This window comes from Sciurus carolinensis, chromosome 6 (assembly GCF_902686445.1).
Source record: "Sciurus carolinensis chromosome 6, mSciCar1.2, whole genome shotgun sequence".
Taxonomy (NCBI): Eukaryota; Metazoa; Chordata; class Mammalia; order Rodentia; family Sciuridae; genus Sciurus; species Sciurus carolinensis.
The window spans coordinates 111,361,865-111,388,416 of record NC_062218.1 but is presented as its reverse complement, the minus strand read 5'-3'; the positions used below and the strand labels follow the sequence as shown (position 1 = coordinate 111,388,416).

Below are 26,552 nucleotides of genomic sequence, written 5' to 3'. Positions count from 1 at the left end.
GCCTCCGGAGGTAGGTTTGCATCCTGCCCCCAAACGAGGGGCAGCGTTTAATGACTAGCATTGTACTATACATGCCTGACAGGATAATTATAGGTTATACTTTTCAGTTGCTATTATCACAAATTCAAAGCCTGATTGTGCTTTTAACTTTGGAGATTGTAATTTTGCTCTTAACTGTCTGGTTGATATACAGCATGTGGTTTGACTCCTTAGGCTTTATTATAATCCAAATTTCACCCTGGGCACAAATCACATCTGCTCTGTGGAATTCTTTCAATTCTTGTGACTACATATGGAACACAGAGTGTCTGTTTACCTAATATATGACAAGTGTATATTTCGGTCCATGTGGGGAAACAGGCCCATTGCAAGTAGGTGTGCCCGGGAGCTCCACAGCTAGGAGGGAGGAGCAGATCTGCAGCAGCTCAGTGAGGTTATGACCATGCAGATGGGGGCTCAGTGCAGAGGTCTCTCAGACAGGAAGTTAGGCTTCATTAAGGACAGGATAGAGGTTATTGACAATGTAAAAGTTACTAGGTACATTTTCGTATCATGAGTATAGTTTCGGAATTAACTAAGACCACTAAATGTAGAACTCTCAGTCACTGAGTATAAAATATGCTTGATTACCTAATATGTGAAAATTCTTAACTTTTATTACGTAGGGAGAAAGTCTATAAATTCTCAATAACTTGGCTACATGTGACACTAATATAATGGCTATTTTATTTCTATATATGAAAGACCTGGAATTTTGCCACAAAGGCTTATCTACTTTTATAAAAAGGTCTGACATTCACATGTAGTATTTCTCTCCTAACAGGGATTCTAAATTAGACTATAATTTAATGATATGATCTCAACATTAATACTTTCAGACACAGGTAGAAAAAGAACCAGGAAAAACCAATTAAACTGAATAAATTGCATTTAAACATACCATTCACAAGAATATTTTAAAATACATTAATATTTTTGGAAACACCATGATATACCTCATATTTATATGCCATAAATGTATAGCATGGTAAAATTTTATAGTCTCACAAAAATATGATCTTGTTTGAAACATACTTTGAATTTACTTAAACCTTGCTAAGCTATGCTTGAATTATTTTGGAAAGGCTATGAAAGCAATTGGAAATTACTGGCACGAAATAATGAAGGCTTCACATACTAATATAATATTTTTTCATGTGCAATTATTATTAATATTTGCACATCTTCAATTTTGAATAATCATAGTACTTATAAGTAGTTGAGAATGTTACCTACATCAGTATAATCTAGATCCTGGAATGTTTTAAATTCTGTATGGTAACTGCTTAGAAACATTAAAGTGTTAGTTTTAATTGAAAGCTTTTTTTTAATATTAACACTTTCAAAGAATTTGATTTTCTTGAATTGGTGGTGGTATTAATAACATCATACATTTAAAATTTTATCCATTTAGAATGTCTGGTGCATTGACTGACAGTTTTGACCATTTAAGAGACCCAGATAAATCTGTCTGAGATACTTCTTTTCTATATTCTCCCATCAATCATACAAATGACTGAAGACATTCATACTACAGTCACAGATAAACAATGTGTGTGGCCTTTCAATTTGCATTTTGTCACAATTTTTGTTCTGCTAACTTATTGCTTTTATTAGTTTTCTGATAGGTGATTTCATTCTATTTCTGCCATATATTTGAATTAAAATTCCAACTATGTTGTGTGGATTTAAGGAAAGAAAGGCAGCGTTTTCTTAAGACTTTTTAAGAGACCAGCTGGATTCCTTAATCCTGCATGGAAGAACTAGACCCTTCTGAAATAAAATCCTTGCTGTGTGTTAGAGACAGAGGGGCCTGTTGATTACACATGGCCATTTTAGAATAGTGAGCTCACAAATTAATATTTCCAACTGGGGATATCTGCTCATGTACTTTTAGTTTCAGTCTCATCTTTGAAACCACTATTCCTCTGACCACAGGGTCTCTTCTGATTAGAAGGCACACAGGCTTCTGGCTGAACTCGTGTAAGCTGTTCTGGGTTGACTGCCTTGTAGAAGTGCCCACTCTGAGGATCTCATAAGGGGAAATTGGGATATACCACACCACCCTGATTTTAAGTCAGGTCATTTCTAACAGTGTTTCTAAATTCATAAAAACTTGTGCAGGTATTTTTGCTCTAAATATTTACAGACAGGGACTTAAAAAAACAATGAGATTGAATGAGATTGAAATGATACTTCATTCATGATCTTCTCAATTCACTAAATTGTCATTAGAAATTTCTTTGGAGAAGATCAGAAAGGGTAAAATGAGATTAATTTCTTTAGTGGATCACTACAGTGCTATATTTGAATAGTGCACTGAGTAATTTAAATCATTACAAACAGGAAGCATCCTGCCGTTCTCTGCAGGACCACTGTTTCTCTTCAGTTCAGCAACATCAGCTTCTAACGTCAAAACTTGTTGGATGGTGTGTCTATGAAGTGCACTCAAATGGAGCCAAGAAATAAGGCACATGCTAAGTCAGTCAACTGGTTATCCAAATAGAATAATGTTCTCCTTGATCACTTGCTCCTTAAACAAAGAATTTCTGTGATTATCAATGCAAGGAACACTTTTGTCTGGAATTGTCAAGAGTATTTGCTGTAACCAGTTATTTTTTCTACTTTTAAGTACTTTGCATCCTTCATTAAATTTCTGTGACAGTACAGTACAGATGGATTTCCCTCATTAAACTGATTTGAATTCTTTTAGATTTAAAGAGGGGAATGGATGGGTAATCTTTTAAGTCCAAAATCTAAAGCTATCAAATTCCTGATAAAAAGCAGCTAACTAAGGCAAATGATGATGATGATTCTCGACGCTATCTTCACAAACTTAAAATTACTTCTAGTGGCAATTTAAAATAAGGTCACTCTTGAGTTACCATTAGGTACTTAAAAACATGATTATCAAGAATATTTTCAAAACATACACAGGTATAGACATGGATAGAATGAATGAATTCCCATACACTGATCTTAAGTACTGGTTTATAAGTTCTTGGATTCAAAGGCTATATTGAGACTTTAACCTTTATTATTTATTCATTTTATGTAGATACAATAAAGCAAGAAAAACAGGTGCTATGTAATAAACGAGTGCTCACCGACACACTGGTTCCACTGGTAATGCTGAATATATCCTTGAGGGCAGCCACACCTGTAGCCTCCCAGGATGTTCTGGCAGCCATGTTGGCACCTGTGGTTTCCATCACATTCATCAACATCTGCAAAAACAATCCCAGCAAAATTGTTATGTCCCTCTTTCCTCTACTATTCTTAAATGCATTCCAAACACAAGCTTCAGGGGAACAAATAAACAAGACATGGTGCCTAGAGAGGCTGTGATTTCTTTCCAAGTCACATGGTTATTAGTCAGTGGTGGCACAAAGAACAGTTCAGAGATAAGAAACCACCTCAGTTTTATGCGCTCCACCAGACCATGGCACATCAGTACTCTGAATAACAGCTTAATTTCAGCAAATCAACCATAGCAACCACAAATGTTGTGCATTTTGGATTGATTAACTACATATGGTATGATTTATTTGGCAAATTATATGTATCTATATATAGATAGAGATATACACATTACATGTTCTAGTAGATCCCAATGTGATTCACATGTAATTCTCATTTTGTGGTAGAGGCACTACAGAGATACCTAAAAAGTATAATGGTTTTGGAAGCAAACATTTTTATTACCACTCAAGATTAATTAGATGCAAATCCCTTTTAAGTATTTGACTGTTATTTTTAGACAAGATGTAATATTATTATACATATGGAATAATTTCTTTGTTCATATATGCATACTCTTCTGGAATGACAACTTAGGCTTTGAAATCTACCCAGAAAGAGTGAAATAAAATCGGCATGTCTGATGTATGTGTAACAAATTTACATGGATAATTAATAAGTGGTGTCTTATGTGCCTGGTCATGCACTGGACTCACACATGGCAAGCAGCTGTAACTTCAGAACACTTTCAATGTGTCAGTGACTTCAAATATAAAATTGAAAAACAAATTTTTTTTGGTACAAGGGATTGAACCCAGGAGTGCTTAACCACTGAGCCACATCTCTAACCCTTTTTATATTTTATTTTGAGATAGGTTCTCACTAAGTTGCTTAGCACCTTGCTGAGGCTGGCTTTGACCTTGTGACCTTCTAGTCTCAGCTTCCTGAGATTATAGGTGTGTGCCACCATGCTTGGCTAAAATTGAAAAATTTTTAAATAATTTTTTGACTGAGATGCACATAAAAGTTCTATAATTCTTATAAAGAGCACCTTAAATACTTTGAACATATTTATAGAGTTCAAAATCATATATCTAGGAAAAATTTTAAAAGAATAATTAAATCAATAAAAATATAAATTATAAGGCTACATAAGAATGTAGAAGGGAATGTATGCAGTCTCATAATCTTGGTCATGGATATTCTATAAAAGAGACCAATCCTAATACATTTGTCCTATCACATACTAGCACTTGCAATATAAATATTGAAGACCTGGATGGTATTTTATTGATTGCAGGTAGATTTGCATTTTGTCACCATTGAAATGTTCCTTTGGGCTTTATTAGGGGAAATACCTATTGCTGGGGAAGCTTTATAGGGAAAGCTCACTGTAGAAAATGAGAATGGGGTAGGAGTCTCAGTCCACGTAAGATAGAAGAAATAGTCATCAGTTTTCCCCAGTGCTTTCAATACATTTCTCTAAAATTCTGTGTGGTAACAGGTTCTCTTTTTACATTTAACTTTTTGCACATTTAACTATCATGGAACAGAAGTCCAATTATTATTATTTTAAGGTATACTTGTATATCATTGTAAAACGTTAAGCACAGATTTTTTCTTCAAATCAATTATTTCTCAGATCAGTGATTAGGTAAGCAGGTTATTTTTTTAATTTGTTAGTTATACATGACAGTATAATGTATTTTGACATACATACATGGAGTATAACTTCTTATTCTTGTGGTTGTACGTGATATGGAGTTACACTGGTGGTGTATTCATATATGAGCACAGGAAAATAACGTCTGATTCATTCTACTGTCTTTCCTATTTCCATCCCCACTCCCTTCTCTTCATTCCCCTTTGTCTAATTCAATGAACTTCTATTCTCCCCTCAACCACTGTGTGTTAGCAACCACATATCAGAGAGAACATTTGACCTTTAAACAGCTTATTTTTAAAAGTTAATTTGTAATCCCAGAATTTTTGTTTTATCACATTCAAGTTGATACATGAAAACTTATGAACAAAACTCAATTGCCAGATTCTATTTTATTAAATAACCATTTTATTTTTTGAGGTGATTGTGATTTATCATTTAATGGTTTAGAGGTTGAGCCAAGTATGTATTTGCTGTTACAAGACACAGGATTTTTGAGCAAATAAACTCACCTTCGCAGTTCAGTCCAGTGGCATCAAGAGAGAATCCTCTCTGGCATTCACAGTTGAAACTTCCAGGGGTGTTCTGACAGATTCCCTTTGCCCCACAGAGTGAAGGCTGAGACCCACACTCATTGTTATCTAGCAAAGCACCAAGAAGGAGGTGTCAGGCATCCCAGTTATTCACACGACTTAAATTTTACTACATGAAGTAAATACGATGGATAAAAGCTTAAGTTTTCACTATGTAAAATGTTTTAGAGAAATCTAAGCCAGCATTCATGGTCATATTAAAGGCAAACATGGTAAGAAAAATTGTATTTCTAAGAGGTTTGAACCTAGAATGTATTTTAGGGCCATGGCAGAATGATTTTAGATGATACAGACTGAACATCTCCTAGCAAGGGCTTTCTAAAATAAAATGTACAAAAAATGCTATGTGTTCCTCAGCATGCTCTAAATTACCATGAGCCTTTAATCACATTTTTATCTGGATACTATAGCTATATTTAGATTGTGATATAGAGGCATTGCCTGGGATATGCCTACTGTGCATGTGCTTGGGCTGTTTAGGCTTTTTTTTCTTTGGCTATTGTTCTTGTTAAAAAACGTCCATATCATTAGCAACTTATTTAGACCACTAATTACAAGGTACTCATTTTAAATATAAGCATGAAGCCATGATTTAGTTATCATTTTAAATACAACTTTCATGCACCAACCAAAAGTGTATAAAAATTTCCAACTGTAATTTTGCCTTACCAATGCAAGCAGTGTGGTGCTGGGTAAAACCAGGTGGACATTTACAGGTAAAACCCCCCAGGGTGTTGACACAGAGGAACTGGCAGTTGTGCTGTTTGGTCTGACATTCATCGAGGTCTGAAATTAAAGAGAGTCCCATGGAAATCAGAGCAGTGATCTGGCTGTGCCTCCTTTCTCATGAAACCACAAGGAAGTATGCATGTTTCATTGAGAGTATTTTGTGCAAGTTTTTTTTTTTTTTTTTGCTGGAATCTTTGTGGGCTTCCATATGCATATGACAAACAGTTTCTTTCCCTGTACTTAACAAGCATAAAATATTATGTGCTACTCTGATAGGATAGCAAAAGTGATGCTAACACAATTTTTAAAAATAAACTAAATGGTCAGATCACAGTAGGTTCCATGAACTATTCTCAAAACTAATATTCAAAGTTATAATTCTTGCATTTAATGCACTTTAGTACTTTCAGATTGTTCCTATTAAAGAAGGGATTAAATAAAAATAAAACAGAATCCAGAAATTGATGAAGGTCCTAACACAAACATCAAGCTGGATTCTCCAGATCAAATGAAAACACCATCAACACCAGAAAGCAAAAACAGCTTCTGTAATTTTAGTCACAAATAGTATTCATAGCTGGGTGTAGGGGTGCCCATCCATAATCCCAGTGGCTTCAGAGGCTAAGGTAGGAGGATCGCAAGTTCAAAGCCAGCCTTGACGATTTAGTGAGGCTCAAAGCAACTTAGGGAGATCATGCCTCTAAATAAAATATAAAAAGGGCTTGGGATGTGGCTAAGTGGTTAAGTATTCCTGGGTTCAATCCCTACACCCCTCCAAAAAATGATATTAATATTTGGACTCATCTAAAAGAAAACTCATAATTTGTTAGTGGTTAGTCTGAAAAATCAGAAAAATATATTTAAAATACATTCACAGGGCTGGGGAGATAGCTCAGTCCATAGAGTGCTTGCCTTGCAAGCACAAGGCCCTGGGTTCGATCCCCAGCACCGCAAAAAAAAAAAAAAAAAAAAAAAAAATACATTCACTACATAATATAAGATGTAGACAACTGATTCATTATTTTATGGTTTAAAAACATTTAAGTTGCACTCATAAACACTACAAAATTAAATTCGTCCATACTGGCTCTTCAAATATATTCAAGATAATATTAGTTCTTGCTATTAGTTTGTTTTTTTGATCTGCCTTGGAAATAAATCTCATTTTACTGAGGATAATCTATATTTAAAATTTTTCTCAGTCCATTTATTCCATACTGGTGAAGTTTCCTATAAAATCAAGTGTGAGTATAATACTGAAGCTATTTTAATGATTTAATTTAGCTTGAAAAATAATTACTTTTAATACTACTTCAGCAAACATTTAAATTTACTCATTAATTTCACCTTTCTGTGACAGATGTGTAATAAAGATAGCTTAGAGAAATGAAACCTTAGTAAGTAACAATAGAAAATCTTATTTAGTGATTTGTTTCAACTCGTCCCTCACCAACATTTCATTTTGCTTCTTTTAGTTTTTAAAAAAATGTATGTGGTTTGCTCTTAGGAGCAAATTATTGTGACTTGGAATTTAAAACATTTTCTCTGTCTCCTACAATGGCCCTTCAATAGAGTTTTCTATGACTAGTAAAATAGCCGCTGGAAGATGCATTTTTATGAAGATGATGTACATGGTATAATTCTTGCTTACCTAATATCAGAATCTGAAAGGAGAGAGAGAAATAAGGTCCAAAATTTCCGGAGACTCTTTGCTCACCTTTGCACGTCTTCCCATCCTCTTGCAGGACGTAACCCCGTGGGCAGGAGCACTGATAACTCCCTTCAGCATTCTTGCAGATGAAGTTGCATGGTTTCGGGGACTGGGAACATTCATCAAGGTCTAAGTAATGTGAAAATTAAAGTCCTGGTTAAAAGAAGCAACCAGCTTCTCTCCTCCCTCCATATTCTCATGTCACTCTTTTTGCTTTTCCTCTGGAGCTTAAAATGGAATACAGCCAGAGAGAAATGTTACACAGGACCATCTTCTCTAAAGTAACATACTGGTTTACTTTGTGATCAGTTTACAGAAAAATATTATGATGTCTAGACAACTATCTGAATTAAAAAAAAAAATCCATGAAGTTCCTCAGATTAATGTAGTTTGGTATACAAACCAAATCATAAATTTGGAAATCATGAACTTAAAAGAGTTTCTCTCTTTTTTTGACACAAGCATGTGGTAGAAGTTCTTTTAATCTCTCCTAGCTAAAGCTCCAGATCCCGCCCTCCCCTGGTCCACCCTGCCCTCAGGCCTGGGAAGCTGACATCTGTGGACTTCATTGGTGGTTCTCTTGCCCTCTGTCTTCTGGTTGGTCCTTATTTAAACTACCTTCCTGAAGGATGGGGCTTTGGCTGGCTGAGCCAATGGGTCAGAGGTCATGCTCCTTTCAACGCAACTCTAAGGACAATTTTCTCCCTCCAGGTTCCCATAACCTCTCTTTTCTTTTGTCTCAGCTTTAGTCCAGTCACCATGCACAGCACTATCCCTTGTGGCCACTACACACTCTGCCCACATGTTTATTTACTGTCCCTTTGTTAGGTCTTTGAACTGTACTCACAAAAATGCTACCTCTTCCTACTGGTACTCTAACATCAGTTTCTCCATCTCCTCCATAGAACAAGCTGGGTTGATGTCCAAAGCATGCTGCAAGCTCATGATTCATAGCCTACTGCCTATTATTCTCATGACCTACTATTTTTACCAAGTGTATCATACACTTATGAAGAGTCAGTGTGGTTTTTCTAAACCTTTTTATGCGGATATACTTGTCACTGAAATGGATGATTTTTTGGGATATCACATAAGCTGATAAAATTTGCAGGAAATTTTTTTCTTTAGTGAAAATGAAATTGACTATTTTGTAAAGACTAAATAAAGGGTGGTCCCTCCCCTCCAAATGTCACTGAATGATGTGGGTGAGACAATAAAAAAAACAAGAAAAAAACAATAAAACAGTCAAAAGATTCTCTACTAAGACTGCTTTGCAAGTAGAAATTTTAGACAATGCTTAATTTTATGCAAAAAATAGTAAAAAAGGCATTTTTTAACATACATACACATGCAAACTCACAATAAAAGCATTTTCCTCTAGTCCGCCATCTTGAAACCCCAAAAGCATTTTCCTTTCATCAAAAGAATGACAAATGGGCATTTGTAAATTAAAATGTAAAATATTGAAAGTTTCATAATTTTTATGTTTCCCTGATTGAATAGACATTTTTTTTGATGAATTGAACAATTCTGCATCCCACATGGTTAAACAAAGGGTTGGAATGGTGCTGTTAGGAAGCACATTATTGAAAGGAGTAGCATCATTTTCATAAAATATGTATTCTGAAGTTCCTTGACAAATTTACTTACTGACAGTAAGAAATTTGTAGGACACAGTAGTAGACAAGCCCCAGAAACAAAGGCGCCCAGCCTCACCTACACAAGATGTCCCACTGATGTCAGTGGTATAGCCAACCTTGCAGAAGCATCGGAAGGAGCCCATGGTGTTGATGCACTGGCCATTGGTGCAGAGGTTTGGCATTACCTTACATTCATCAATATCTGTGGGTCATGAAAGCCAAAAGTAAATAGAGGTCAGTATGTATGAAAAGTGAAAATTATTAAAGTGAAGAGAAACTAAGGAACTGAAATGAGAAAACTGACAGCAAATACCCATAGTGCTTTAGGAGAATCTTTCATAATTCAAAGAATGGAAACATGGAAGGAAAAGAAAGGCTTTTCTTTTCTTCTGAAGTGATACAAAGACATAAACAAAAGAGGACTATGTTGAAATTCCTTTCTAGGAATACTAATTTTGTGATCTAGTATCAATTTTTTTCCCCCCATCTCTGGAGAGCTACCTCTTTGAAGTCCAACTAATTTGAAAGTTGAGATAATCTCCCATAGTGTTGGCCTCAAATTCACATTTGTGTTAAGACTCGAAGTAAATAGCTTTTGGTATCAAAGTAGTCATGCAAAGGATTGGGAATCTGAATAAAGAGGTCAATGGCCATTTTCAGAACATTGGTATCTTAATTGGTTGTACAAAAAAATGGAAACCACTAATCAATCAGGAGACTTTGCTAGTTTGTGACTATGCTACAAATAGAAGAAATTCCTGCATACAAATAAACAATATTTGTTTAAATAAGGCAAGTGGAGTTTGGAGGTTACAAGCATGCTCTTTGGGGCCAGAGACATTTGTTACCTTCCTGGGATCACTATCCCTTAAAACAGCATGATCTTGGAAACATTATTTATTGTTATCTTAGCTTTGTGTTTCAGTTTCTCATTTGTTAAAATTGGAATAATAAATTCTACCTCCTAGATTTGATATGAAGAAAAATAGTTTAAAATTTCTCAAACATTAGACAAGAACATCCTATTTATATACACAAACACAAAGAAATACAAATATTTAAGCTACTATTATTACATCAATTTTCACTCTTCCTTCAAATTAATCCAAATTAGTGATATTTACTATATTGATAAAACACGCGATGTTTTTCAACTCCTCACCTCTTCCGTCTGTAGTGTATCCTGGGCCATGAGGACAAATCTTTTTGTACTGGGCAGTTCCAGGAAGTGGGCAAAGCTCACACTGGTGGCCCCAGCCTCGCCCACCATCACAGCAGCATTCTGACTTTGTGACAAGATTGCGGCTGCTGGATGCCATCTGACACATTGTCTGCAATACCTCTGCAAAGCAGAGTCCCTGTCGATTGTCTGAAATGGCAGAGTAATAAGAGTCAAGGCAAATGAACTCACACTTCATTATCTTGGGTTTCAAATTAAATAGGACAATCAATGCTTTCCTTCTTAGAAAAAATTTTTTTAAAAGATAAGTGTTCTTTTATGTGAACAATCTACACTGCATAAGACAGCTTAATTGTAAAGTTTTGTTGATGGTTAAGTTCACAAGGTTTTCTTCAATACAGACAACTCATTAAATTTGACAAAAAGTGATACTTATACAAATAGATTTATTTTTTTTCATTCAATCCATGAGCAACTGAATGATAGTGAATAACTATTCCTGTAGAATCCAAATGAAAGGAAAATTAAATTTTTCTCTTTCAATAAACAAAGGAGCACCAGGATTTTATTTTTGAAAAGCAAATTCTAGACTATGTTATGAGCTTGGGACATATGCAATTGAACCTCTGGTGTTCTCTTCATCTAAAAGACTGCTCAACAAATTTTTTTTTTTAGTATAAATAAAGGGATCTCTTTGAGGGAAATCTCTATGGTTTTATAAACCATCCTTATAAAACTGTTTGTAATATGAGCAGAAAATTACAAATTTCTTGTAGGTTATCTTTTCTATTTCCTAAAAGATTGATTTTAAAGGTCTAGACTAGAGACAGTAATAGACAAAAAATTTTCCCGACTTAAAAATATCCTGGGATTTGAAGTAGGTGAACTCAATCTGAAAAGAACTGCACATAGTTGAAACATGGTTTTTTTATACCACATCAAATGATAAGTCCATTTACTGATCTATGTTTGCCTTAAATCTTAATATACTGTACTTTTACAGTTGCCATAATTAGCTGTGATGGTTATAAAATATGCACTTTTTTGCATTAAGATACAACACAATGTCACAGGAAAATATTTTGTAAAACATTTTCTGTACCACTAATATAAAAATTAACCTTCATTGCATTTTTGAAATGTGGAATTTACTTCGCATTAATATCAGCAGAGCTTACCTCACATTGCAAATATTTTCTTTTGGAATTAAATCATCTCCTGATGTAAGTTTTACTAAGGTCACATTTTCCATAGAGCTTAATTAATCTTAATTTTGGAAAGTCTATTTAAGATTGCTATTTACATTACACATAGATGTGCACCACAAGACACACGTGTACAAACAGGTCATTTTAATAGATGTGTATTTTGAGGAAGAGGTTTGTGGATTACTCAGATTGGAAGACTGGTTTAGCAGACAAGAATATATATATATATGCAGAGCTCTTCTGTGATGACATCATAAAACAGATGTTTTATTTACTAAGTAAAACATAATTCCGATGTCAACTTACCAAGACATTCAGTGCCTGAGGAACTTGACTGAAATCCTTCATTACACTCACACCTATAGCTTCCAATTATGTTAACACAACGCCCATTTTCACAGATTCCTGGTTTGGTCCTGCATTCATTTTCGTCTTTAGAAAAATAATATGAAAAATGAGCAGCTTGTAACATTATAATTTACTCGTCTTCTAGTGAGTTAGATCTTTTTTTTTTTTTTTTGAACTTTTCTTTTACCAAAATACTAAGATGGGATTAAACAGTAATGTGTGAATATTAATTACTCTTTGTCTCATTCTTCCAGGTGGTTTGTTCTTAAGGGAGCATTCCCCCACCACCTCCCCGGGGGGAGATGGATGGGCTTCTATTCAGAATGGGAAAACTGGCCTCTGACTGGGACAGACTTGCCCCAAGACACCCGAAGGGGAAGAACTCTGGATGAGAGGATGTCAGTTTATGTAACTGGAGAAAAAGGCTCACGGCAGCAGGGTGGGAGGAGGGAAAGGCCTCCCAGGCAGGCCAGGAAGGCTTTGGGGAACACCACAGAAGCTGTGGTCTGTGAGGACAGTCAGCAGAAGAGGGAGTTGGGGGAGTGCTGCCCTTTTGACTGTTGATAAATAAACAAATCTATTGGAACAAGATTATTCTATCAAAGTTTCCCATATCTGTACTTACTGTATTTATTTAATATTTCTTAAATTTTATTTATTTATTTATTTATTTTTAAAGCTACAGTGTTAGAAGTATAAGTAATACTCATGGTAATTTTGTATTTTTGATAAGTTGCTCCTTTATCTTTACACATTTTAATTTTTAGTCTTCAATTTGCAGGTTGTTCCCCTCCCCAGTGTGTTTCTCTTTCTCTTGCCTTGAATATCTTGCTCCATTGCTTTTTTTCCCACCTATCTCACATTTGATGAAGGTACATTTCTTGCAAAAAGTGCCTGGCTGCATTTAAAACAATTTTTAAAACTTACATTTATCTTTAAACCAGCAATTGAACCTACGTCTATCGTGACTGCTGCCGTGTCTCGATTCTCACCTGCCATTTGATGTGTTTTACCTGTGTTGCGTGCGCTATTGCCCCTTTTCCGCAGCTGTTTGGTCAGTCTAATTTGCTACACCTTCCTCTTGCCCCCAACTCATATTTAGGAATAACAATGTACTTTTTATTTCTCTAGTGCTAACTATTAAACAATCTCAACAAATGCTTTAAAATTACCCATGATGTTTTAGCAATAATTGAGCAGTCCAAATTAAAACTTTGTTGCTCAATTTATAGGTGTCCTATATATGGAACATTGGAACATAATGGGTTTTAATGCATATATTTTCTACCAGGGACAAGAAGTATCTGTTTCAAAAGTTTCTGTAACAAGCACCTTTGTGAGTATTTACTTCTTTTTGCTCTCTGCCAGTGCCAATCGCCATGCTAATGTGATCTAGAAAATTTGACTTGTTACATTTGCAATGTACTACCATCAGCATCTACTTAAATAATGAAATTTACTGGCTTACTGACTCACCATCGCTTCACATATACAATTACCTCCTTTTAGGTTAATTAAAAAAAATATATTAGAGCATACAGTTTGGGAATTATTTCAGAGAGGGTATGTGAGTGGTAAATAAATTCCATAACAGATTTCTGACAAGGTCTTATTTTGATTGTTGCTATACTTGATTTTAGAATTTTAGTTCAAAATTATTTTATTTTATACAGCATTACTATTCACTTGTAGAAACTCTAGCTTTTCTTTCTGGAAGCTCTAAGGAGTTTTACTTTGTTCTTAGTGTTTTGAAATTCATGTTGTGTCTTGATGTAAATATCTTTTCCCTTTTAGGAAAAAAATTATGGATATTTAAAAGTATATAAAGTAATGCGCTAATCTATGAATTTTAAAAATTGTCTATTGTTTCTAGAATCTGAGGGTGCAGGGTCGGCCACCTTGATCTAACCGTTTCCCTAATGCCATCCCACCTTTGTTCTGATTAATATTTTAGTTGTCTGAATTGTGTTTTTCAAAAAGGGTTCTTGCTGGATATACTGCCTGAGCTCAGATGTATAATATAGCATTTATGCTTGAAAAAATAACAATGTTTCTCAAATTATTACATTACTTTTGCTTTACTGCCACTGGCCTTGAGAATTACCCAAAAAGAAGCTGTCGCTGTTGTTGACATTTGTAACTTTAGAAGGTAAATTTTGGTTTGATGTGCCACTTAAGAAATTTTCATCTCCAGCATCTACTTTATATCCTTTGCCAATTTCTGTACCACATCTGGATTGCTAGTATTGACATTTTCATTATCCATCATTACTGTCCATTCTCACCTGCCTAATCCAGTGCAGCACAACAGGCTTGAGGAAAATGGTCCCAGACATGCCTCATTTTAATTCATATTCAAGTTGCAAATGGCTATTTAGTTCTCCTAATGAATGATCCTTCTGTTTCTCAGTATGATCATGCTCCCATTTTCTAAAATGACTACCTCAACATTGAAATGTGTAAGGCCTCACCCCACCATGAGCTACCTGGATGGGGCCTTATCCTTTGCCTACTACTGAAGTGTCTTTGGTTTTCCTAAGGCCAGTCCTGCATTGGCACTCTGGGATTGCCCTCCAACATTTCAAGGACTGAGCCCCTCAGCATGCATTCTCTAGAAATTATATCCTAACAAACACTCTCTCAATCACATTTTACCTCTCAAGTTTGCTGCCACATTTCTTTATTTCCCTTCAAGATAAAACCTCCTGAAAGAAGAGTGATCCTGTCTATTCCTCATATGATTCTTTCCTTAACTCACATGCTCTATCTGTCCACTGAAGTTTCCAAAACAGGTCACCAGAGCTTCTTACTCTTCCTCTTAGTAGTGTTATATGAAGGTTACTATTCCCTAACACTTGTATTTTAGTTCCTCAGACACCACACCAACCTGGAGAACCTCCTATCTTGCTGGCTAGTCATTAGTCTCCCACAGATTTTTAGTTACTTCAAATATCACAGTGCCCAGAGTTCCATCAAGTTTCTTCTACTTTCTATATTCCTCTCTTGGTGTTTTTATCACTCCCACATTTTTTTAAGCACTATGTATTTGCCAGCAATTTATATCTCTGGTTCATAAATACCTCTGCCCATTTCATAGTACACAAAACTTTTATTCTTTTGTGTTCTCGCAAATCCTGGTTCTTTGTCTTTTCCATACCTATTAATGGTAGCATCATCCAAACAGTTATTCAAGTAAAAACCCCAGGACTCATCTTTTATGCCTCTTTTCCTTTGTCCACCATATCCAACCAATCCATCAGCAAAACCATCTGTTGCTGAACTCCAGTGTATGTTACGAATCTGTCCACTTCACTCCCTTTTCAGATTCTTATGGTCCTAATCTTTATCCTTTCACCTGGATGGTTTTTAAAACCACATAAATGAAATAACCCCTCTGCTCTTACCTCCTTAAAATGCATTGCCTAACACAGCCAGAAATCTCTAAAAATGCAAATTAGACAATAACAGCAACAAACAATTTAATTGAAATTTTGCTATTTGCCAAGCACTGTTCTAAGGGTTCTATAATTCTTTAATCAAGTCAACAGTCCTCTGAGGTAAGTGCTCTCACTATTCCCATTTGTTTTTACAGGAGGAATTTGAGGCACACAGGTAAGCCAAGTTGCCCAAGGTCCCTGAGCTGGTAGAAATGAAACCGTATTTCTCAATTTCACCATCTATCCCCAGGGCCCACAAACCACTCCCCCCACCCCCATGCTCTTTGCATAAAGCCAAGCTCTTCATGGTGGCCACAGTGCTCTTACAGTCTCCTACACAAACTCAGCTCTGCTGGGCTTCACTTCCACCACAGGTGCTTTGCTCTTGATATTTCTTCATTTTTCCTTTCTTGGCTGCAGCTTCATCAGAGAAACTGTCCTCCAAATGACTCTACAGGAGCTCTGATTCTGTCATGGAATATTTTCTTAAAAAGATCACTCTAGGGAATGGTAATGTTGATGTCTTTATTTATTCCATGCTTGTCTCTCCTATATCATGATGCACATAAACTCCTGGAGAGTAGGGGAACTGTCCTTTAGTTCCTTACTGTATCCTCAGCACCACAAACATCCTAAGTGTTCAATAAATACACCAGAAGCAATGAACAACTGCTCTGCACCAGTTTTTCATGAGGCAGTATCCTTTTTGATGTACAAGAATCTCTCCCCCAAATACTCAAACATATTTGAATATTTTTTCCTGTTTCATTGGTTGTTTTCTTTTTTCAAGGACTTCTATGATACATGTATTATGGATTGATTTGTCTTTCACCTGTTTCATTCTTCTATTGATCCCTTGTAAATCCACATTCCTGACTGCATTTTCAAACTTTTTGTGTTTTATAACTTCTAATGTGACTTTAATTTCTGTGGCAGGTTTATTTCTTCCTATGGCTTTACTAGATCCTCATTTCTTAATGCTGTCTTATCTTCTTTTTCCCAATCTTTTACCTATTTGAATTTTTATTTAATAATATCTCTTACAGAGCATTAGAGTGTTTTTTCTAACTTCTTCTGTTTTCCTGAGGTTCTTGAGTCTGTTTATTTTCCTTTCTTCTCTTTTTTTTTCCCCAATATGTAAGCATTAGTTGTAGATTTGTGCAGTTAATTCATCCTTGAACCATTTTCTCCCGTTGAGCTACTTGCTCAAACAATAGCAGAGCAGGTCACAACCAGGCATACTCCACCATGTCAATTTGCAGTTTTTGTAGGAACATTTCCTCACCAATCTATCGTGCTTTCTATCCTGGCATTACACTCAGGCTTTCAGATAATTTAGGAGGTCAATGTGCTTGTGAGTACAGTTCTTTTAAGTCTTAAGAGTCTTAAGTGACTGCTGCTTTTCCTCTTTTTCCTGCCTTACCTCTAGAAGCCTCCACGTCTAGATGAGTTTGTGGATAATTAAACAGCATGCCACCAGCTTCTCCTTCATTTCGACTTCTCTTGATACTGTGGTGTAGAGCTGGGTCTCTACAAAAACACCTCCACTGCTCTCTTCTACCTTTGTCCCTAACCTTCTAATCACATTGCTGGATGAACTTTTTAAAAAATTGGGGCAGTCCACCAACGTCTAAAGAAGATTATGCCATAAGCCAATCCCAGAAAACCAAAGGCTGAATGTTTTCTCTGATTAAGTGGATGACGATATATAAGGTGGTTAGAGGGTGCGGGGGGGTGAGAGAAGAATGGAGGAACTTTAGATTACATAGAGGGAAATGAGGGGGGGTATTAAAAATGGTGGAATGAGACAGACATCATTACTCTATGTACATGTATGATTACACAAATGGTATGAATCTACATCATGCACAACCATAGAAATGAAAAGTTGTACCCCATTTGTGTACAATGAATAAAAATGCAGTCTGTAAAAAAATAATAAAAAAGATTATGCCACTGAACATCTTCCTTTTTGTTTGAAATTTTACATTGTTAGAAGATCTTGGAAGCCTGCCGTGGTGACTTTCTCTGTTGAATCAAGATAGTCCTGTATTCTTCCTCGCTTGTCGTGTTTCTAATATCTTCCAGGTTTGAAAGTGAGATAAAAAAAAAAAAAAAGCCCTCTATTCTATCAACTTTAAAATAAAACCTTCCTTCCCCTAGATTACATTTTGAAATGTTAAAGAATTCAGAAGGTATTCTGTTGTCATTTTCATTAAAATTTAATGATCTTGGTACATTTTTTCTATTTATATGAGTTCTCTATTCATTTATTTGTTTAAGAAATAATTACTGGGTTATAATACATTGCATAGTCAAGTTTCTATCTCTGATTAAGTTCATAGTTTTCTTTACAAAGGTTTTAGGTTTCCTGTATAATTTCCCTAGCTTGCAATATTTTAAGTTGTTATTGTAGTTGACCTTTCTGAGTAATTTTGTTGGATTTCAATTTCATGTACTTAATATTTTTGAAAATTGTTGTAGGGACTCTATCTTTCATCCTGAGTTTTGTAAGCACTTATAATATTTTGGCTATTTTTATGAAATTTCTAGTCACAAAAACGTATTATCTGCATAAAATGAAAAATTTCCCCATGGTCAAAAATAAGACATTTGTGGACATTTCAGTTATCAGTGTGGTATAATGAAGAGCTTGAGGATCAGAAAAGTTCCAGAACCTACATATTTTGTATTGTCATTTAACAAGGAAAAATACACATGTAAAATGTGGCCCTGGATCTTTTCTTTGAAAAAGAAAGTTCATATAATTATGGAATATTAGGGGCAGAGTAAACACCCCTCTACTCCACCCCTTCCACCAATTCTATACACAGTGAGGAAACTGAGAATTCAATCACTCTGAAGGCACACAGTTTATTTAGGGCAGTTCCAGGACCAGATACCTGGGTTCTTAACCTGATCACGAGGCAGGCACTCTTTTCCAGAAATATACATATAAATGTAATGATATTGTAATGAAAAAATTCAGGTGGTTACAGAAATCAGAAATTTTCCATGTATAAAAAGCAAAACACATTTCTAAGTATTTGAACAAGTAAAATGAGAAGACATTCACTCAAATAAAATTAAGAAGGAAGAGAAATAAATGAAAATGGGTCTTACGTGCAAAAAGAGGACAGGATGTAAAGTTAACAATGTCTATTTCCTCCCTTCCATACAGGTTAGCATTTTTCCCAGTGCTAGATTTTAAGGAACATATATTATGACATAGGAGTGTAGGTTAATCTTCTGAGTTTACACATCTTAGAAAACTAGTGTTTTTGAAAAACAACTAAACCACTGACTTCATTAAGTAATGCATTGAAATGAAGTATCTAATAAGTTAGAAGAAATTATATGCTATGGTTTGAATGTTGAAATGTCCCCCAAGGCCCATATGCTAAAGACTTGATTCCTAGGGTAGTGCTACTGAGGGGAGGTAGAACCTTTAAGGAGGAGAAGCCTAGAAAGATGTCCTTAAGTGTCATGGCTTGGCTCTGGAGTGTTACCCAAGGATCATGAGTTGAAAGCTTGGTCCCCAAAGCAGCAATGATCATAGGTAGAGCTTTTGGGAAGTGACTTCATCATGAAGACTCTGATTGCATCAGTTGGTTAATCCATTGATTGGTTCATAACTGAATGGATGACTACGAGGTGGCGTAAAAGTAGGAGGTGGGACCATGATGAATGACAGAGGTCTTGTCCCCAGTCCTGTCTCTCTCTTTCTGCTTTCAGGCCTCCATGAGGTACGCAGCTCTGATCCACTGCATGCTCTCAGTCATGATGCTCTGCCTCACCACAGGCCCACAGCAAGGAAGCCCACGGACCATGGACTGAACCTCTGAAACTTGGGCCAAAATAAATCTCTCCTCCTGTAAGTTGTTTTCCTCAGGTATTTTTTTCACAGAGATAGAAAACTAACAAATAAATGAGGTCACCAGGAGCATGTCCCAAAGGGGATTACAGAGCCCCAGCCCTTCCTCTCATCCTTTTGCTTCCTTACTGAGGAGGTGAGCAGTTTTGCCATGCCATGTGTTCTTGCCAGGATGTACTGCCTCACCACAGAACCAAAACCATGGGACCACCAACCATGGACTGGAACCTCCAAAACTATGAACCAAAATAAGCCTTTTCTAAGTTAATTATCTCAGGTGTTTCACTATAATGACTGGAAGCAAAGACACTATGAAATCCACTCATAATCTGATGGGTTGTTTCATACATTTAAAAATTAATTTTATATTACACATGTCATTCAAGAATTAACTCTTTTGTAAAAGATTAAAACTGACAGAGTTAAGATCACTCTAGAATAGTAATCTCTAATCTCACTGTCTTCCCTGGAGGTTAATTCATCCTATGAATTGGTGTTTTCCTTTTCAAATCTTTTACTATGTATTTCCTTACTTGCATATGTACCTACAGAAATCATACAGTATCTACAATTTTCTTCAAAATATGACACATTGCTTTACACTGATCTATAACCATGTGCTCAGAGTTCTCTATTAGTACAAACACATATTCATCTTACTCCTTGTAACTGCTCTGTATTTCCTAGCATGAATATGCCACAGTTCATTTACCTATTCCTCTCTAGTGGACAATTATGTGGTTTCTTTCTTTTCTTTTTTGTTTTGTTGCTAGAAACAGCGTTGTAGTGTACTTTCTTGTATTTCTTTTCTGTGGTAGATTCATTTGTTAAAATGAGGTATAATATGCATGCCATAAGATCTGGATATTTGATGTGCACAATTCAATGATTTTCAATAAATTACATGTATGTACAACCATTGCCATGGCGCAGTTTCAGAACATTTCCAAAGGGATCCTCATGTCTACTTACAGTGACTCTCTAGTCTGACTCCTAGCCCTAGGCAATCACTCAGAGATTCGTTTTGGTATTTTTTCAAAAATAGGGAATTCCTAATGAACTTCAGATGTCCCTTTAAAAATACCTACATTTTTCTAGGTATGGGAAATTAGGAAAGGAATAGCAGGTTGTCAATTAAAGGAGGGGGGGGCATTACATGAGGAGGAGGAAGGCAGTGCAGTGGGCTGCAGTGGCCCAGGTGACAACACTCTTGGAAAGCAGTGCTGAGGCAATGCACATGGTGACCCAGGCCAGCTTACAGGGTACTGGACCTGGCATGCATCATAAAATAATAGCCCTACCTCCTCCCTTTATTCTTGAATTAACTGAGGACCAAATATGTTGAAAAGTATGGTAAAAATTATATCAGTGTCTGTAACAGAAGTCTGTAATAGACTACCTGCCTCTTTAAATACTCTCCTTACTCACGTGAGAACAGAAAAATGAGGCACTTAATGTTTCTATTTTGTAATATGAACAGAGTCATTTCAAGAAGTTTTCCAACACTTCTAAATCTAGTGTTTCAGAGTTTCAGGACACATAGGATCATGAAAAGCCAAAGGGCACATGTTCTCAAGCCACATGTTCACCACTGCATCATCCCTCAAAACTTACCTACACAGCCTTCTCCGTCAGGCCTGCGGGCCATTCCAGGGGGGCAGATGCACATGAAGGTGCCAATCAGATTCTTGCACATCATGCCTCTGGATTCACAGTCATGCAGCCCTTCTGCACACTCATCCAGATCTGTACAGCATTTTTAACAGGAAAAAACAAAAATAGGAAATGGTCTGCAGCAGGCTATACTTCAATAATTTTAAGTCACATTTTTGGTCTTTGGCTCTTAACATGTTACTTTATGGTGTGAAAGAGAAAGGTGGATCCTGGTCTCTTCAATTGTAAGCTATATTCCAGATTTGCAACCATTTTAGAATTTAGTCTTAACAACAAGTTCAGGGAAGGGCAATATTTGCTTTAATAAGAATCCAAGATTGTGACATGGTGGCTACTTAACCCCTCCTACCTTCTTGAACTTAATTGCACAAACCATCAGATGTCTCACTATGTAGGTATGAAAATCTATCAGTAATATGCTGTCATATTTATTTTTGTAAAGCTCTAGAAGAAGTCAGCTGAGAACTATAAAATTATTAAAATATACTCCAGCAAGGCAAATAAAGTTCCAATGACTCCCTTGTCTGCAGCTTTACCTTTACACATCTTTTGGTCCTCCCTGAGGGCATAGCCAACTGGGCACGTGCATTCATAGGATCCAAAGGTGTTCATGCAGCGGAAAGCACAAAGCAGTGGGTTCTGGGCACATTCATTGATATCTGACCAAAGAAACAGACAGTCATGTGCTTAGCCTTGAGCTCTAATTGTTTGTTTTTAAAAAATAAATGCATTTACTTGAAGGTTATATAAAAAGCAATATGATAATAAGATTTCCACTTCTGGTATGAAGAAATTAGTACAGGGTAAACTCATCCTCCAATAAATAACTGCTATAAACTTTGGAAAAACAATATAAAAACTACCCGAAATTCTTAGTGGCGAGTAAGAGCAAATAATCAGCAAGAAGTAATTTCCACATTCTTCCCTCTGAAATTACCCTGCAGATGACCACTGTCCTGGTAGTGGCTGTACTTGGTAGCTCAATCTCCAATAAAAACTTTTTGAGATTCTGTCCAGAAGAACCAGGAGAGGAAACCTGGGGTTAACTAATGCTGCTAAAGGGTAAGGGAAGCTCTGGAGAGAAACAAAACTGTTTTCCACATGCTTAGACTAAGTTGCTGACTGTACCATGCACGTGTGGGGCAAAAGCAAGGAAGCTGGCCAGGAAGGCTTACAGAGCAGAACTGAAATCTGAGCCTTCACCCTCCCCAGGCCTGCCAGACAATAGCAGACTAGAGCGTTCACCCACATTAACTGCCTGAGACAAAAGCATCAACATCCTTCAGAGCAAGAGAACTTATTTCAGAATATACCATTCACAACATCTCGAGTATAAATTCAAATTTAACAATATACGAAAGAGCCAGGGAAATGTGACCCAATCTCAAGAGAAAAGAAAATCAGCAGAGGCCAACCCCAGATGATCTAGATGCTAGAATTATAAGGGTTTAGAGCAGCTCTTGAAAGAGTGCTCACTGAGGTAAAGGAAAATATACTTGTAATGAATATGAACTTCAGCAGAGGAGCATAACAATATGAAGATTAAAATATTAAAATACACTTTATATATCAAGATGAACAGACAAGGATCACTTGCCTTCACAATTCATCATGGGTCCTGGCTCAAAGCCTTCATTGCAATTGCATTCAAAACTCCCAATAACATTGGTACATGTACCGTTTCCACATGGGTTGCCGATTGAACACTCATCAGTATCTGAAAGAAAAGAGCAAGAAAGTGCTACAAGGCTTGGAGAACTTTTTAGTTTAAAGAAGCTTGCCCATGAAGACCCCACTGGCCCTCACACATTTCCTGGATCTCTGAAGTGCATAATGACCCTCACACCCCCTGGTCTAAGCTAGCTGGTCTTTATGCCAATACTTATGAAGTAATGTTGTATAAGGCTCTGACCCCTAGATTGCAATGCTTTCTCTAAAGATTACAAATCCAGAAAAGAGATGTGGTCCTCAGTTTTAAGAGTAGGTGTGAAAAGACAAAGTAAGTGGAATTCTTTCCCATTTAGAAGTTTTGGCAACTCTAAATCTCTGGAGAGATCAGAGTTTATATACTTGATTGAAGATGGGAGGTTAGGAAACTTTCTCCATCTTCACGTAAACCAAATCAGACTGGAAAAGATAGGGTAGGTGAAGAAAGAACTGTTACTGGTTACTTATCCTGGCTTTGTAAATCCCACCACCACGTAGGGTACCTGAGATACCCTTTGTTGAATTTGAGAAATAAAACAGAAACTTCAAATTGTGTGGAGCCAACACTCACCCACACAGCGCACTCCAGTGTAATCAAGATTGTAGCCCATTGGACATTCACAGCGAAAAGATCCGTCAGTGTTGATACACTGACCATTTGAACAAATGCCTGGGCTCTCAAGACACTCATTGACATCTGAAACATACAACTGCCCATGAACTTCCTCATACAGAAACAACATGCCATTATTGTTTATATCTATCCAACACAGATTAAAATTAATAAAACATGATATTTCTTTTGTCAGAGAAACACGTATTTCATATATCATGGTAAGCTCATGTACAATGCATATGATACAAAATATTATATATGTGCATTAAATAAAATATACTAAGTGTTACATAGTACAATTAGCATGGTTTATAAAGTAAATGAAAGATAATATATTTGTATAAAATGTGAATATAGGAATAAAATATATATGAAAGCACACCTTCACGTGTGTCATGAAGACTGGGGACAGTTCCATGGCCATATGGACACAAGTCCTGGAATGCAACTATGGAGAAATACACAAATTTTCCATCATTCCAGAGCATCAACCATCAGAGAACTTAACCAATGAACAATATACATGAAATTGTACTTATTTGTTTTATACTCAGATGTCCTTAACAAGAGTCTTCTATTTTCACAATTTATTTCAAAAGCAACACTGAGTGTATTTACAGAAGGCCACCTGAACTTGACCTACCAGGGTGCCACCCACCTAGGTCTCCTTGTTCTTTCTGTTTCTGGTTCACTTAACAATGAGCCACAAAAAAGAACTCCCTGCCCTTTACTCACAGAAGCCACCTCTAACCTGAAGACCAGGCCTTTTTGATCCTGTCAGGAATTATTCTACAATTCACTGATGCTCACAAAACGTAGGAGGTTGCTTGTTTCTTTATGTGAATAGCTATTGCATGATTCGCCTCTCAGAATTTACATAATGTTCTGAGAACCACAGCTTGTGATGATGCCCACGTGGGACTTTTTGTGTGTGTGAGGTGCTGGGGAGGGGACCCAAGGCCTTCTATGTGCTACACACAGACTCCCACACCAGACTACTGCAACCATCTGGAATAAAATTTCCATTCTCTTCTTACATCTCCTTCCCTGAATCTCTCAAATTCATTCTTCTGAAAGCAAGTAATACCAACTAGGGGAGGAAAAATGAGATACATGGGCAAGTCTCCCTGCACTTACACATGTTGTATACAAATGTTGAAAGAAGTTTCCCAGAGGAGGATGCTCACTGAACCATCAAAATCCATCTATGAGGGGATCATATCACCCTCAAAAAATTCATAAATTACATGTCACACTGATTCAACAGACATTAAAACCCTGGTGCAAATGTGTTTATGCTGTCACTCTTACCTTCATCATCTTTGGGGCACAGCTCACAGGGGTCACCCCAGCCCTCTCCGGGCATCTTACTGCAGCAGCATTTTGCTTTGGTGGTGTTGAAAGCTTTGGGTACTGAACACTTCCCATTCTCAAAATTTGTGAAGCAGAAACTCTGGCGAGTATCTTAATCAAAAAATCAAACATAACAGAGCTCGTTACTGGTCATTTAAACAGATGGAATAATTTGTATATAATTCTTTTTGTCAGAATATTTCTGATGGGCAGAACACATAGGGCCTCAAAAATTGTCTGTTGCATATACTTTTAAGACTTACATTTTTAAATTACATATATTTTTACCACACATGTACTTTGTTAGGAGAAAACACTAGCCATGATGGTTTGCCATCTAGCTCTGAAGTTTCTAAGGGTGAATTATGACTGAAAATTCATTCCGAAGCTTACCAAAGCATCTCCGTCCATTATCAGACAGTACAAAGCCAGGGGGGCAGATGCACTGGAAGCTCCCTGGGGTGTTGGTACAGGAACCAAAAAGACAGATGTTGGGATCTTCGTCACACTCATTTATATCTGCAGAGCAGAGGGAGAATTTGTTAGTTTATTCAAACCAATACACTGTTCAATATCTGAAAAATATGTATTTGTCCACACGACAATAGTATACTACCAGCCAATAGAGAATAAGTATGAAATAAGAGATTAAATTATGTATGTGCTTAAATTTGTTCTTTTAGAATAAACTATTATATGCTTCAAGAGTTAAATAGCACATCCAATTCCAACCAACCATATGTGGGAAGTCCTAAGTCATCACTAGCTCCTTGCATTTGATCTTCAAGGTGTGTATTCTTCCACATGCCTACTTAGGTGACAAAATCAACATCTCATGCATCACAGACTCAACGTGGCTACTGGCTGATCCACTTCCTGATGCTTCTCTCAATAATCCTAATGGGGAGCATGGAGCCAACCTTATTTATCCCTCTGATCTTTTAACCCCCATGTGCAAACAGCACATGGGCTTCAACTCTACCTCCTCAGTATTCTTCAACCCATCTTTAGTTGTCACCTGTATCACTGTAAGCCTCAGACTTCTGCATCTTTCCTCTCTTCTCTCACTGCCACCAAGGCTGGGTGCTTTTCTAAAGCATCCATCTGATCACTTTGAAAACTTGTGCCTATGGAAGTAGGAGGACTCAGCTACATTGAGAATGTTGTCATTTCCCCCTGACCCCAGAATGGTTCCTTAAAATAAATAAGGATATCCCACCAATGGTGTTTGTACATTTTTTCATGGAAAGTGCGTGTTTTATGGGTTACTTTAACTGAGTGAAACAATATCACATAACTTCAGACACATCAGAACACAAGTTCCATGAGGACGTGCCATGTCACTTTAGCTTACATTGCATCCCCAACCCCTAGGGTGTGGTGTCTGGTTCATACTAAGATCTCAATTCGTATCTGCAGAATTTTAGTGAACAAGTCATATCACAGCCCTTCCAAAAAACAAAAAAACCAAACATCCTTGCAATGCCTCCACACTGCCTGGAAGATTAAGTTCAATCTTCTGAGCTGGCCCCATGATATT

General features: G+C 36.6%; 1 protein-coding gene across 1 annotated transcript in view; it reads right to left on the bottom strand.

Moving 5' to 3' along the window:
* Window positions 1-26,552, bottom strand: part of Fbn2 (fibrillin 2) — a 228,018-nt gene that overhangs the window by 6,037 nt on the left and 195,429 nt on the right. Inside the window, 14 exon segments of the mRNA XM_047555526.1 lie at window positions 3,147-3,266; window positions 5,455-5,583; window positions 6,205-6,321; window positions 7,982-8,104; window positions 9,692-9,817; window positions 10,778-10,984; window positions 12,310-12,435; window positions 21,277-21,408; window positions 21,873-21,995; window positions 22,934-23,053; window positions 23,615-23,740; window positions 24,042-24,107; window positions 24,971-25,123; window positions 25,406-25,531. Coding sequence (XP_047411482.1) covers window positions 3,147-3,266; window positions 5,455-5,583; window positions 6,205-6,321; window positions 7,982-8,104; window positions 9,692-9,817; window positions 10,778-10,984; window positions 12,310-12,435; window positions 21,277-21,408; window positions 21,873-21,995; window positions 22,934-23,053; window positions 23,615-23,740; window positions 24,042-24,107; window positions 24,971-25,123; window positions 25,406-25,531 — 1,794 coding nt within the window.